Source organism: Chamaea fasciata, unplaced genomic scaffold (assembly GCF_029207755.1).
Source record: "Chamaea fasciata isolate MVZ Bird 193981 ecotype frontalis unplaced genomic scaffold, bChaFas1.0.hap1 SCAF_17, whole genome shotgun sequence".
Lineage (NCBI taxonomy): Eukaryota > Metazoa > Chordata > Aves > Passeriformes > Sylviidae > Chamaea > Chamaea fasciata.
In genome coordinates, this window is record NW_027094102.1 from 11719597 (window position 1) to 11735768 (window position 16172).

Genomic DNA, 16172 nt, shown 5'->3' on the forward strand with positions numbered 1-16172 from the left:
TTCAACATTGATAAACATAATTGCATTTATTTATCTAGTCAATACTGAAAACAAGCGATAATTTGTAATATAACAACTTTACATCTCAAAGGAATACAAGCACAACAGTTTCCAGTCCCTTCTAAAGGAGGTGAATGACACAGAGGAGGTTGGATTGCCTGTGCAGGAGAAGCTTACATTATTTTTTTTCCTCATGAGGATATATTAATATTGTTGCTATCAACTTGCTTTTGTACATATATGAATGACTTTTGGAAAAGAGATTTAAAAGCCAGCATTTTTCATGTGCCAAATTACACGCACTAAATATCTGATACTGGCAATAGCAAATGCTAATATTTCCTAAGCATGAAAAATGAACTCTCTTCCCCCCACAAATTCTCAATAGCAACAGTTCTCACTGGGACCAGTGTTTAGAGGTAGTTATTATCATTCCATCAAACAATCTGTATCCTTCTAATTAAATAGCGAAGCATCTGAAAATCTGCTCGCTATGAGTCTCCATCCTGTTTATTTTGAAGTTGGCAGAAAGACTTACAGTTAGTTCACTATACACTGAATAGAGCTTGTGGTAAAGAAACTGCATTAGTTGAATAATTCTCAACACTGCAATCTTGGATATACTTCCGTAGCTTTGTACTCAGGTGCTGGGAGTCTGTTAAGTGGTATGATGGTTGGTGAAAAAAGTAAAAAACTAAAGAAAAAAGTAAGAAAGATGAAAGAAGAGAGTTCACTGCACAAAAGAGACAAATGGGGAAAAAAGTGCATTAGCCAGACAGTGCGCTGCAGCAGAGTCCCTCTAAGAGATTACATGCAGCTCCAACTGAATTTAAGGGATTTCGGGAGAATTCCACTGAGTCTATGTTAAACAACTCCAAAAAGCTGAAAATTCACTCAGGGCTACCGAGGCTCATAAGGGGCTGAGCAATAACCTCAATGAAACTTCCTACCTTTCCTGTGTTTTGCCCACCCTCTGCCTTGAATCCCTACTTAATGCCTCAGCTACTTCCTCGGATCATGCTGAGGAGTAATTTTGCATCTGATTTCAACATTTCCTTTTGTAAATCCTTATCTGTCAGTATTTGTCTGTTCACTCATGGCCTTCTCCTTCCCTCTTTGAAATCTGGTCTGTCTTGACTTTGGCCACCTGCCCCATGCAGGTTCTCAGGTCACTCTGCTTTTGGAACTTCCTTCCTGTTAGACCTGTCCATCTCTAGGCTGGTCCTAAACCGTCCAGAAAAAAGGAAAAATAACCAAGGCAGAGCAGGTTCACAGTTTGAGGGGAGGAAAAAAAAAATAAAACCAGAATTCTGTCTACTCAGAAATTCACTCTTCAAATATTGTTACAAATCTCAGCCCTCACTAGACCTGCAATATTCCCTAATCCTGCCAGTTCCTTCAAAAGCACTAGAATTTATCTCTTTCTCCTAAAATTTCTGCTCCTATTTACTCACTGCTTTGCCTCTTCCTTAACACCCACTAACTTCACATTTATCAATTTTAGTATTTTTGTCAGAAAGACCTTCCCCATCCCTCATTCGGCCTATGTTTACTCCTGCAACCACATTTATTTCAATAGAATTTATATTAAATCTCATCTATGTGGAAGAAAACTCTCTCTTCTATTTCCCAACGCCTGAAGATTTTGAAGCCGTTCATGAGAAATATTTTTCCACTGGTGTGGCTGTAAAACTCCATAACTTAGCCCTCAAACAAAAACCAGTTTTAACACGTTGGCATCTGGACAGCATGTCCTAGCAGAGCTCAGAATAACACATTATAAAAAATGCAGGCTGTGTTTAGATGCTGAGAGGCATCAGTTCCTGCTAGGGCCAACAGGTGCTGAGAAAAATTAATGTCTCCGTGCTGAAACCATGCAGGAGGAACGAGTACAACAGCAGCTTGCTTGTCCTTCCTCCCAGGGTGAGGCTGAGTGATGTTGTGGCAGTGCTTTAGAGGTGCCATGATCTCAGTAATGGTGATAATGGGAAGGTCCTGACACTCACAAACAGCTCTGTTTGGGGAAGCTCTGGCAGGAAAGGGTCGCAGAGAGACTGACACCAGTTCAAATGTACCATTTAACACATCAAGGTGCAGGAACTACGCGTGCTCCCAGCAGACAGCAATCCCTTCAGGGTTATTAAAACACTTTCTAGAAGCCATTCTGATCTTTGATATCATTTCTTTCTGCCCTGTGAGCTCACTGATGGCTGCACATCCTCGCTGAGCTTGATTTCAGTACCAAAACACACGTCCCTCTAAGTGGAAGGATGGTGCTGCTGACCTCTGACAACAGCACAGGAGGAGAAATTCTCTCTCACCTTTACAGTGGGGATGACACAGAATTAAAAACTGGGATGTAACTTCCTCTCAGCGGGGGTCTTTCAGAGAGGTAAATGCTCTTAATCGAATCAACTTTTTGCATCACTGAATTAAAGCAAGTACTTAGTTACCTAAGTGTGATATTCCTCATTTATAGGTCTGCAATTTCCCCACACACTTAGGTCAAACAGTCCCCCACTGTTTCTATTTCATCCAAACCCAGTACACCCCATCCCAAAGGAAAGGTTTAACCGGGTGTTAGAACACAAGAACACAAGACAGAGCAAATATCTGGTAATAAGCGCTCTTAAAACTAATGGATATAAATTGCTACCTGTATGAAATCAGTTCTGCATGGAACTGCTCATGGTCTTCATTGCTGAATACGCAAGATTTTGTACATATACAAGTGGGATTTAATTATTGACAACCCAGACCTAACACAAGACAGTAAAAACACATGAGTGACAACACATTCCTCCAAGGGACACCTAAATCCTAGTGCTGGGCTGTGAGCAGCCATCACAGCATGAGTTACAGGGTCTGGAGAGAGTAAAACAGAGCAATTGAAGGCTGTAAGTGAAAAAAAAAAAAAATTCCTCCCAAAGCTGCATTCATAAATAAGTCAAAACCATGCACTTTCCTGGAAACCTCAACATTGGCATGCACATCCACTAAAATAAACCTAACACCTGCAATCAATCCCAAAAAGCTCAGGTTAGCATCAAACAGGGATGGAATTCTGGAAATGGGGAAGAATTATTTACAACTACAAGAAAGAATCTCAAAACACCAACAGGAGGCAACAAAATAAAAACACACTGGGGAAACTTTCCAGAGATCCCTTTCTCTTTAGATTTTAGCAGCTGAGAAATTACTTGTAGTTCATTAACAAGCCACAGACTAATCTATTTACTTGTATAGAAGTGAAAGAGTGGGGAGAAGCATTTGATTCATTCTTAGTAATTTCCCCTGCATAAAATATTTTTGGAGGAAAAAAAAATCTGCAGGCAGCTGAGCCAAATTTTTTTTCTCCCTCTCAGACAAAACTGGATCATGATTCATCATATACACAGATGAATTTTAATTTATTCCTTTAACAAGTTTATTTTTGTATTTTCTTGTAAGCAAGAATTAATACACTCAGACATGGGGAAATGTTAATTTTTTTGCCTCGCCTTTCAAGTTTACAAATGTTGAGTCTAACTCCTGCTGGCACCATTCTGGCCTGCAGGGAGAAGAGACAAATGCCTGACCTATGCACAGAGGGTCTCTGGCCTTTCTAGAGGTCAGCAGTAGCTTCACATCCTTCATCTTCTGAAGAGAATTAAAGGATCCTGCCCATCCAGTGTGGGTTATCACCTTCCAGAAGGAATGCTGTTTGATAATTATCCATTCCTGCTGTAACTCCACCGTGCCACTCACAGAAAGAGAAAGGTGACACAGGAAAGCATTTGGCCTATTAGGCTGCCATAAAACTTCCCTCAGTTCGGTGCAGCCCAAGTGGAATTTGGCCATCTGGAATTCCTGGATACATCTCGATGTTCGCCTGCTAAATGAGTATTTCACAGAGCAACACTAATGATGATGACCCTTCTGTTCTTCCAGGGAGAAGCTCAGAGACTCCTACAGTTCCTGGAACAAAGGAACACGCTCATTTAGGTGTGGGAAGAGTCCCCCATTCCTTATCTCTGCTGCAGGAGAAAAAGCAGAAATTTTGCTGTGGTTTCTCCCACACATGCAGGGGAGGTGATGCACTGCACACCCTGAACAGCCCTTGAGCTGGGCTCACTCCTCTGGGGCACAGGAGGCAGGTTCTGAAAGGCCACACTCACAACTCATTTGTGCCTGAAAATATCATCTCAAAACACCCACCATTTAGATGGATGGTTTAGAATGGTTCTCAGGAAAAATTTCTTTACCGAAAGGGTGGTCAGGCTGCCCAGGGCAGGAGTAGAGTCATCATCCCTGGAAACATTCAAAAATACGTCATGGAACACTTGGGACCGTGCTTTAGTGGTGGCCTTGGCAGTGCTGGGTTAATGGTTGGACTTGATTTTAGAGGGCTTTTCCAACCTAAATGACTCCATGTGAGATAAAAATGCACCAGTTTCTATCACAACTTCACCCTCCAATAATAATGGGTCCTGTTGCTCTTTGCAGAAAATGTTTTGTGGAATAAGGATGCAAAGTGAGGCCATGTGCACGTGCTAGATAACCTACAAATTATGTCATTCTGAATATTATCATTTATTCCAAACATTTTACTAAGAGATGCAGATCTATGTTTATATACACATGATCTCCATTTCTTTTGGAAGAACTATTGTTTATTTCCGTGAAAGCAAAGTAGCACTTGCTCTAAGTGCTACAGAGATGAAAGGAAGTGAGCAGTCAGGCAGATGGAGTCAGAAATTCAGCCTCTGTGCCCATTATTTATCTGCTAAGTTGGAACAGGAAAACTTCACAAAGTAAACGTGGGATTAAAATCTAACGGCAAAGAATGCAGCTGCACAAATGCACAAGACACGATGCCTTTGCCTTCAGATAGAATCATATTTAATACAATTAAAGTAATTACTTCAGTCTAGTCAGCCCTGGTTAAGTCCCCGTTGGAGTTAATTAGCAAATGATAGTAAAATACTTTGAACTTTAAATGTTAAATACTTTCATTATTAATATTATTCTTGCTACTGCTGCAAGAGCAGCCAGGTCCTTGGAATGCTGCAAAGTGGTGACAAGGAGAATAAGAGCAGTACTTTTGCCTGGTTGATTTAAACACTATTTTTTTGTTGTGCTAACCAAACATCTGCCTCAAAAAACACCCACAGAAGAGCTCAAGTCCTGCTCTCACAGGATCCCAGCTTGGGCTGGTCTGGTGTCTTCCAGCACTGCCATGCAGAGTGCTGAATCCTTGCTTGGTAGCACAACTTCAGACAAATACCCTCAAAAAAGGTGAGACAATAATGACTGAAGGCACAGGGAAGACAAAAAGACAATTAAGAAAGGTTAAAAGGACTGGGTCACATTTAGTCCTGCAGAATAAAGATTTAACTGCATTAGGAGATGTTATAAGAGAGCAAAAACTGATTATGAACCCTATTCAAAAATAGAAAAAAAATAAAAAGAATTGAAGCCACAGAAAGGAAAATGAGGGTTTGAGAACCTCTGCAATTCAAAGAGTGGAACAAGCAGCCTAAAACCTGCAGAATGCTCATCACTGAGGGTATTCAGGCTTAAGTAAACACCCATCTGTTAAAGAATATTTTGTTATAATAACTCCTGCTATTGTGCAGGGAGGTGGAACCAAAGCCCCACTGAAGCCTGGAGTTGGGATACCTACGATTCATGTGTTCCACGTTCTTGAAACATTTATTCAGAACAACAAACATCTGGTTCTTAATCCCCCAATTAACACTGTTTCCAGCCCTAAGGAATTAATCACAGAATTCACGGGAAACAGTTTATTTGCTGGCAATGGAGTAAAACAAATTGCCTACAAACTTCTACATTGCTAATGGAGCAGTTTAATTGCCTTTTTTTTTTTTCTTTTTGACATTTTAATTAAAAAAATAAAGACCAGAAAGACATCCCTGGGCAGAGACCTTTGCAGCAGAGAATTACACAGCTCTGGGGACTCAGGCTCTCATTCATGGTACTGACCTCCTTTGAAGAGCACTCTGAGATCTAGCAGTGAAAAGGACTTTAAAAAGTGCTAGACAGCATCATTAGTATTCAGGAGGACACAGTTCTGTGGCTTGGTTGCATTCAAAGGGATCTGCTGGTACTTACGAAAGCCAAAACGTTTTCCAGAGGAAAGGGCTGAGCAGCTGGGGGCTGGCCACGCTTCCAGAGCTGCACACTGACTCAGTGTCACTGAACCAACCTAATTCCTGCTCGCTTTTTGTTTTACCATTTCCACAGTGCAGGATTTTAACCTATTTCCAGCTATAAAAGTAAGGCAGTGTTTAAAATATGGTCCCAACAAAGAAAATCTGCATGACTGGTGCAGTCCCAGAGCCCTGGTGGCACTCCTGCCACCATTCTTCATGCTGTGTCGTGCCTCTGGATGCTTATTCCGTGAACACCTCTTTGTTACCACATCTTACACCCTGCAGCTCAGTGGATTTACACCCTGCTTCTCCCAGCTGCTGTGGAGAAATTCAATGTAATGGGAAGTCAATCATCAGATGTTCTAGCACTCCAGCTCTAAAGATGTCCCTGCTTGGAGGAGTGGAACATGCTGTTCTTCACTTTATCCACCTGGCTTTGCCACTACACAAATATTAAGTAAACAACTTTTTCTCCCAACAAACAGCTTTTCAAAGAGTAACCAACACAAACATCACAATTCTAGCCAGCAACAGACTCTCAATAACAGCTCCAAAAATCTCCGCCAGGTTCAGGGAGTCTCACTGAGCACTGCAATTTACTCCAAGGTTAGCACGACTTGGACAGCTCTTGAAAACATGGGGTTTGTTACACCAGGCCCTTCTGTACCCATTTGCTGTGGCTGATGATCTTCCATGTACCGACTTTGCCCTTTGTTCTCTGTGAACAGTCCTGTGACATCAATCACTCACATCAGGAACTGACTCATTTCCCCCCATGCTCCTTAAAACCCTTCTACATACTATTTATCAGCACATTCCCACTTGATGGCTGCTTTACCTTTACCTCTTAATTTCAACAGAGTTTTCTGCATTTTTTTGTTTGAGGTCTAACCTTTATTAAATTTGCAGCTGCTGAAGTATCTCTAGATATTTTTTTCATTACACCAGATACCAATGAAAGGGGGAAATCACAAGTATTTGCAGAAATTACACTGTGTTGTTCTGGAGTTGGAATGGGGTTTTTTGTGTATATGGAGTGGTTTGTTTGGGGTTGGTTTGTTGCTCTGAGGTTTTTCAATCGTGCTATTCCAGGCTGTTGCTTGTCTATTATTGTTTAGATTGGATATTAGGAGAAATTTCTTAGTTGAAAGGGTTGTCAAGCACTGGAACAGCTGCCAGGGAAGTGGTGGAGACACCATCCCTGGAAGCATTCATAAAATGATATGTGGCACATGCGGTCATAAAACACAGATGTGGGAGCATGGTTTGGGGATGGGATAATGGTTGGAGTCATAACCTCGGAGGTCTCTGCCAGCTCTCTGATTTCTGCTGAGCTCTCCATGGTTCCAGGGTATTTCAGATGACAATACACCTTCATAAAGAGGCCAGGAAAGGTTTACTTTAACATTTAGCATTAAAAAAGCATTGAACTCATCCAGTGCAAGCCATATAAACCTTCCCATTTGTTCCAGATTCTCAATTGCATCAAAACTGTGTGAATCCCTACTCCTTCCCTCTGGGATCAGCTAACTCAAAGATGTGCCATGTCTCTCTAGCTTGGTCTTTACCAAGGACACAACAATGAACCAAAAGCTGAGGAGCCCCAGAGATAAAATTGCCATCATTTAAAACACAACATCCAGAATCACAAAACACTCCTACAGACAGGACCAAAAATCTGCAACTTCCACAATTAACTCCTTTTGGAGGTTCCACAGCCAAACCAAGTAGTACCAGGTGTGACACACTTTGAAGGCTTCTATTAACAATTTCCAATGATAAAATGATTTAAACCCCACAGAAATTAAACAGCTTTCAGTGCTGGAGGAATCCCAGCCAGGCTGGTGTCTCCTGTGCTGGTTTTTTACTGACAAGCACCCAGGGCTGAATTCTGGGCTGTCTGTCAGTGGCTGTGGCAGGGAGCTATTGCTGCCTCAGCTCCACACCATGTCCTTGCCAGGCAGCCAGCAATTAGAAGTCTCTTATCCCATTAATTACAGGCATAAGAATATGTTTTGAACAACATTATATTCTGTTCTTGCATGTAGCACATGCTTTCACAGTGCAATGCACTAACCAGAATGACTATTTCTTTTTTTAGGAGGGAAATCAAAGTCTAAACTGGCTGATAAAGTCTTTTTGCCACTGTGTGCCTGAAATAGACTTGTATTACTATTTTAGGTGGCAACCAACATGGACAAAGTAGGGTTTTTTGTGAACTTTAAAGCATTTTCTTAAATCAAGTTCTTTTTCAATGCAAACAAAGCATTTCACAGCACTCTAAGGCTAGAGAATTCATTCCCATATAAAGCATAATGGTAACTTCCAGTGAAGAACAAAACCTGCCAAGACTATTCCAACTATCACGTGCAAGCCTACACTATACTCAGCACATATCACCAAATTAGAAACTCTGGTAACTCTCTCTGCTGGAAATGTTTTTCTTGCGTATGAAAATTCTCCTGTCTTATGTCCCAGCCTAATCAAGCATTAGCTACCACACCTAATTCTCTAGGAACTTTCTCATCCTTCTAAAAATTGGAATTTAAAACAATCAGTTGAGAGGTAAATGGTAACTGGAACGTTGAGTATGTCCACACATTTTAAGGCTTTACTTCTTCTGGCCTGTCCAACATGAACCTGCCCAGATAACTGTCTCATCCAGAAACACGCCAAAAGCTGGCCGAACCTTAGAGTTTTATATCCAAAACATTTCCTCTCTGCTAAATGAGAAATAAAACAAGAAATGTAAAACAATTCTGCAAGGATATCCATTGGCAAACCTTGCAAAAAGAGATATTCCATCTCACATCTCTGAATTCTGTTGCCAGATCACTTTGAACACAAAATTAAGATTTAATGGCTGAATAAAATCCTACTCCGCTGTTGTGTGCACCCAGAGCCAGTATACACATACATGGAATAACATCTGGTTCTCTCCAAGAATTGCATCTCATCACTGTTGATGAGGCTCCTTACTCACCAGTTGGGACAGCAGGATCCATTGTTGGCTTTTCCCAGGTATTGATCTGCTCCCAGGTAAATCCATTGGTTCCCAAGGCGACGCTGTAACCACAATTGCTGTAGTGCTCATCAAATGAACAACCACCTAAAACCAAGAAAAATGAAAACATTTCTGGGTTAATTTTCACTCTCTCTCTTTGTGGTAGGCCATTTACTTAGATATTTTGTACCCAAGCTTACATAGGAAATAAAAATAAATGAAACTAATTTCCTGAATATTAGTTTTCATGTAGCTCCAAAGGTGATGTCCAAAAAATACCTTTAAACTTTCCGTTTTATATCCACTGGAAGCCCTTGATTTCTTCCCTCCACACTACTGTTTCTAAGATTAGCCCCCTTTATTTCAACCTGTTATTTTCAAGGACAGCTCTACAGGATACCCCCATGCAGGAATATTTGCATGAACCTCCAAGAAATTTTTAAAAAATCAGGAAAAGGAAGGAGGAATGCAAATGACAAACAAGCACAGCATCACTACAGCAATGCCTCACTTCTTTTTGTTTTTAAGCCTTGATCATATTTAACCTGCCTTTAACCATCTCCTAAACAAATTTCCACGTGGTGCACAAATATACAGAGCTTCTTCAAGGTCGTTCAAGTCAAAACTTTTGAGCATGGCCCTGTAGTTTCTGAACAAGAGAATGAGAAGCAGCAGATGTCGACCAGCATTCACACCTTCCAGACTGTTGACTGAAAGATCGTTACTGCAATTCCTGAAATACTTGGAAGTTAACTCTCATAAATACATTGGCAGCTGCCTGAACACTTGTGAATCAAGGGAAATCCAGGAACTGTGGAATGAAATTTTGTACTCCAGTGCAGGTCTTTGAAACTTGAGTGACAGAAAAACAGGGGTAGTTTATTCGCTAGGATGTTCCTACGCTGGTGGCCCTTTTGATCTTGTGCACTCTTCACCTCCACCCAACTCAGCCTGTCAAAGTATTTTGCTACTGGACCGGGGATCTGGGTCCCTCAGTTTAGAACTGAATCATGCCCAGGGTGTGTCTATAAAGAATTGGTTTCCTCTTAGGGAGGAAAGGACGATTTTTCTCTGCAGATCCCAGTCCTCCAGAAGAGCTGGGCACACATACCATGCCAGGGCTGCACACTCCCTTGCTCTGCCACCAACCAGAGCTGAACAGACAGAGATATTCCTGACTCCTCCCTCCTTCCCACAGCTGCCCTCACACAATAAACACCTGATCCATCACTGACCTGTGCTTCCTCTGCAATAAAGGGCTACCCAACACTAAAGACATTAAAGCCTTCTTTAATTTTCACCCATATTACCCATCCCCCTGGAAAGCCCAAAATTTGTCTCAGTTCTATGGGACTCCTCACAAATTACAAATGTATTTCATGTCATTAATATTTCTCAATCCCTTACTCTGTTAAATGATTCTCTGTTGCACTCCAACTACAACTGGTTTTTTAAGTAGCTCCACAAAGCTTCATCAAACATTTCTAGTCAAGTATATTCTAGGAAGGTTTGTTGGGTGGAGTATCTGACACCCCAAAATACGCTGTTGCTGAAAAAAAGTTTAAAGAGGTGAAGTTTGCCCTAAAAAAATTAAAAATTTATATATTACACATTTTCATTATAAATAGACCTGTGAATAGATCTTATGACTCTTGATAACTTTCCTGTTTCAGTAGCTTCTGCAAATATTTCTCAGTTGTCATGACTTTATAATATTTAAATAATCCGTGCCTTAAATGTATTGTGTTTGTGAAGCCTTCCCAGCTGTCACAACAAGCAGAATTACACTTAAACTGTTTCCCTAATTTTCTAAAAAAATTAATTTAGGTGAAAAAATTCAGAATTACAATATTGATCAGACTCATTAAAAAAAAAATCTAAGGGAAGATCCCGGCAGCCTGGACTGTGTGGGAGTGAGCAATCACCTTTATCCCACAAGCAGGAGCAAGAGGCAAAATCAAATCCTCTGTTCTCAGCCTCCACACGGGGCATTCTCATTTTGACAGATTCCCTTTAGTTCAGACACAAAGCACCCCATCAAGCTGCCCTGCTCAGCACACCGGGATGGGGTTGTCTGGGAGTTATTCCTCTGAAGGAATTGTAAACACCTTCCCTGCTCCTGCCCAACTGTTGTACCAGGTCTCCTGTACACAGAGAAAATTGCACAGGAGCAGCTACAAAATCCCAGAAGCAAAACAAGCAATAAGTAGCAAAATGTGGGGCAGAAGTGCTCACTGAAGTGGGAATGTAATTGTCAATAGCCTGGCATAATCAGCTAAACAGGTGATTTAATCCTTGCTGAGGAAGGCGGAGTGTGAGGAGCTGAAAAAAGGGACACAGTGAGAACTTGTGGAAATTAATTGGGAGCATCTGCTGATACAAGACAACACCTGAGGAAGCCTTAAAGTGCCCTGCCTGAAAGTCAAAGCTAGCCTTGTAGTACAGCAGAATAGGAAGGGAAAGGAAAGGGAAAACCATGGAGAGCCTTAAAAGCAGCAGCAAGACACCTACATTTCAGAGAAAGAAAAGGTTAGTGGAAAAACCTCCAAACACAGAGTGACAGGGCAATAAGCCAGAAGGATTAATTTACTAGAGGCAGTAGAATTGGAACGTGGAGGTGGATTTGCAGGAAATGAGGACAAGGAGAAAAAGCTGGAGTTGATTTTAAGGGCTCAGACAAGCAGATTGTCTGTGTGAATCCTGGGTACCAAGAGGGGGGCACTGCCCACCAGCTTCTTGCTCTGGTATATCCACTGAGAGCAGAATTAAAAATGAAATAAACGCTCAGCTGGGAGCCAGAGCAACTTGTGAGCCAAAAAGTCAACAACGCCTCTCTTCACATTGTTGCAGTGCATATTGTATTATGGAACAGGATAGAAACTTCAGAAAGTGACAGGAAAGTAAAATATATCAGGACATCACAGGTTTTGGGGATTTTGTGACTCTAACAATCACAGAATGGTTTGGGTTGGAAGGGACAAAGATCACCCAGTGCCACCCTCTGCCATGGCAGGGACACCTTCCACTGTCCCAGGTTTCCCCAAGCCCTGTCCAGCCTGGCCTTGGACAATTCCAGGGATCCGGGGGCAGCTCTGGGCACCCTGTGCCAGGGCCTCCCCACCCTCATAGTAAAAAAATTCCTCCTTCTCTCCAATCCTTGGTAAAGGTGCGTAGCCACAGTGACTTGTGTGTCACTGTGTTTGTATCTGCCAAGCAAGGACATCAGTGGTGGCCCGCTTTCTGCAGAAGTTGGCAGATGGGACATTGCAGATTCCCTTACAGGCAGCCAGGTTCAGAAAACTGGAGAGACTTTAGGAATTCACTAAAGTAGGAATAGTAACAAACAGAAGTGTTTTCACTGATGTCAGCATAAGCTTAATATCCAGTATTTCCAAAGATACCCCACCTATGCAGATACTTAGATATGAGCTACACCCAAGTATGACGGAACATAAAGACAGGAAGAGGTCAGACCCATCCCCAAAGAAAATCATCCAGGGCTGAAATCTGACTGCTTAGAGGCAGAACAGGGCTGTTCATTAACCTTGAAAAAAATAATCCTGAAGTTTAAGGGAAACAAAGATCGACCACTGGATGAGTTTAGTTACCAGGTCTGCATGCTATCATTTCAGCCACATAACACAGAGTAGTTTGAGGAAAATAACAATATTTACACAGTCACCAAAATGTGTGATTTAACATTTATATAATCACCCAAAATGGGGTGATGGGTCTTCATAAATTGTTAGCAAAAATGAGGATTTTTGGAAAACAAATTGGGATGTTTGGAGCCTTTTCCCTGCTTGGCTAAAAATTAAACAAATGCAGTTGCTCAGTGGGAGTGGAACGAGGGAATGGAGATGGCTTTGATGGCATTGGATAACACAGGTGGTGTTAAACCCTTTTCACAAAATGAAATCTAAACAAGAAAGCTTTTCCCTTCCTGAAAAGGGTCATATTGAAGCAAATAATGACTCACATAAGAAGGATAAAATATCCCTTGTTTTACACTGCAGGCTTGTAACAATGCTACTGCTCATCCGAGTGATGCTAATTAATCTTGAGCAGACCTATCATCAGTTCCTGAGACTTGCCCCTGGATTAAATGTAAACCAGCCTTGCATAAATTGAATGGCTCCTTTGAATATATAATTGAATTTGCAGAAGTGTGCGCCAGGGGGGTGTTTAAATAAGTGCACAAATATGATAAAAAGAACTTCACGCCATAATATCTAATTCAGTAAGCAAAAATAATGGCAGGGCACATTCCAATTAGTGTTTGATTTATTTATTTTAACAAATCCAATTAGTTGAATGTTTTATAAAGTCATCCAATGTCAAACTCTCAGAGACTCACCAGATAAAAACCACAATACTTCTAAAAGGGAATAAAGAAACACGCTGATGTGAGAAGCCTCATTGGTTATCCCGTGGTTCTAAACACACACAGGAAACAGAGCAGCAGATATAATTTGATCAGGCATTTACAGCAATCCCAAAGTGGGAAAGGGATAGAGACAATGACAATGTCAGTCTCATTGATCCACTCTGCCATTCCTCCAAAAAGTAGTAGTTACTTCTCTCATTTACTAAAAAAAAAAAAAAAAACAACCAAAAAAACCAAACCAATAAAAACAACAATAACCCCTGAACAGCAACAGAATGGGCAAAATTTAAGAAAGCGTGAACACTTCTTAGAGACTTCCCTCAAAAGCCTCTTTTGAGGCTTTCATGGGAACTGAGATTTAGTCTACCAAATTTTATCCTAAACCCACAAAATGCAAAGCAAGTAAAGGAAGAAACAAATGCTGTTAGGATGAGGCAGTGCTTATGAACTATAAAACTCTACAAATTGCCCCCCACTGTTCCTGATCATTCATTCTCATCCCTTCCAACGACATTCCTGCTTGCCAGGGTTGGAAAAGATGCATTTGGCTCATTAAAGTAACTCCTAGTGTGGGATTTATTGTATAAAAATCCATTTGTAACTTACTTTTCAGACTGCAGAAATCATATAGCAAATTCCTGAGAAATCTTATTGTATATTCTTCTGGAAGCAGGAGAGAGTGAAAACAGAAAAATGTACATGTAAAGCTTGTGCTGAGTTGTTTTAACATGGGAAAAATCAGGGATTATTGGAATTTCCTCACTCAGGAAGAGCAGTAAGTCCTTTATGTGCTTTCTAGTCCTTCCAGAAAGATGAAGACAGAAGGCATCAGACAAGTGTATATCAACCGGCTCTTGCAACTGGCCAATTTCAATGAGTACTTTATTATCTTGACCGAATGTTTGTTCTATAGCCACAGATTTTCAAAGAACAGGTTTCTGCAGAGAGAAGAGAGTCATCTTTACTGAGTCAAAGGGCACCTTGTATTCAAGGTGTATTTAAACCCAGACTCTACAAGGGAGACAAAGATGTTCTGACTCCTCAAACTGCAGGGAAAGCTTTGATCATTTTTTATGCCTCATTAGCTAACAGAGGATCCACACCAGGAGAAACTGGGGAATAAATTCTCCAGTGTGTAAGAAGGAATTAACTCTGAAGTAAAGCATTCATAACTTCTTTTTCTGATGTCAGTTAAGAACTGGGCTCAGACCTTGTGCAAATTCAGGTGAGTCACCCAACCATCAAACACAAATCCCTGGCTTCTCAGCTACTGGTGCTCACAGAAGTGCTTCTCTCGAAGCATCCAGATATTTGGGGTTCAGAAACAAACATCAGTGATTTCTCTAATGCCTCAAATACATCCCACATGGTTTGGTTTCTGTTGCAGCAGCAGCCCTCTTGTTAGAGGGTAGAAATGAGCCAAGACACAAACATCTTGTTTATCACAGGATGAAAAGGGTCCTGGTTTATTCCTCTTTACACCTCAGCCATCCTGACTCCAACCATTCACTGGCTCTGGCTGCAGCAAGCTCCTGCTGTAGGTTTCCCTTGCAGCCTCTGACTGCTGGTTATTTCCTGCTGAACTCTGACTGCAGGTATTGGTTTGCAGACTGTGACTGCAGGTTCCAGCAACAGTAACTGCACACCCAGACTGACCTCAGAGTAATGATTCTCTCTCCTTGGGATCCTTCTTCTTCATGACTCCTTCTTCCTCAAGGTTCCTCCAGGATTCCCCTCACCAGCCAACCCACTCCCTTTTATCACCTTATCTTTATTGGCTACAGCTGTGACTCATCAGGGGCAAGGCTGTATTGGGTAATTAACGCAGCTGTTACTTATTGGGGACGAGGTCACCTCTATTCCCTTCTCCTGCAGGTTTCTGCTGCACGTGTCAGTCCCCATGGTGGAGGAGTGATTCACCCAGCACAGGACAGCTCTGTTTCTTGTCTTGCCATCTCACTCCTGACATAGTCTTGCTAAATCTGCATGTAAACAGAGACAGTTTTATCTGTGTTCTGGAAAGTGCCACTTCTCTGAGATGCTAGTGATAATTGCCTGGCCAAGGTTTGAACCATTCTTGTTATATTCAACTAAATTTCATTCTTTTTGTGTGTTCTGTGCCCTGGCAACCCAGATTACAGGGGAAGCATACAGAAAGCTTGTCTTTCTTTTTAAAAACAGCAATTTTTAGAATTACTATATATATGTATAGGGTTTGGGCACTTTTTTTCCCCTAAATCAATGTAATCCTTGAAAATTCTGAATGCAGTTTAGCAAAGCTCTTCTTGGTTCAAAATTGGAATTTTGATTCCAAGTGCTATCAATCTATTAAGGAAGACACTCATACTATCAACATATATATTTTCTAAGTCTTTCTGCCATTACACACCCTGTGACCTTGCTGTCTTTGCAGGTTCATTGTTACATATATCTATTCCCACATGTTTTGAAGCAGCTCTGAGCACATTTTCCATGTGCACACGTCACGCATGCAGGGATAAAACCAGCAGCTGGAGGTTATTTGCATAGGAACCTTGCTACAATCAAAATATTGCTTCCCCTGAGTAAGGGATCACACGTGGTGTCCATGAGGAACATCACCAGTGACAGACAGGTGAAGCTTTGT

The 16172-nt window shown here is 41.3% G+C and overlaps 1 protein-coding gene across 6 annotated transcripts in view; it reads right to left on the reverse strand.

Annotated features, from left to right (window-relative positions):
* PTPRT (protein tyrosine phosphatase receptor type T) overlaps positions 1 to 15300 on the reverse strand; it is a 339897-nt gene extending 324597 nt beyond the window's left edge. For 5 of the 6 annotated variants that reach the window (XM_066198774.1, XM_066198773.1, XM_066198770.1 and 2 more), the window contains exons 1-3: positions 15203 to 15291; positions 14153 to 14484; positions 9139 to 9264 (exon numbers count right to left, since the gene is read on the reverse strand). In XM_066198774.1, the coding sequence (XP_066054871.1) occupies positions 9139 to 9264; positions 14153 to 14276 (250 nt within the window). In that variant the 5' untranslated portion in view covers positions 14277 to 14484; positions 15203 to 15291. Of the gene's footprint in view, positions 1 to 3382; positions 3958 to 9138; positions 9265 to 14152; positions 14485 to 15202 lie in introns of those variants that run through there. The other variant, XR_010723276.1, reaches the window with a different exon arrangement.
* Positions 15301 to 16172: the final 872 nt, after the last annotated feature.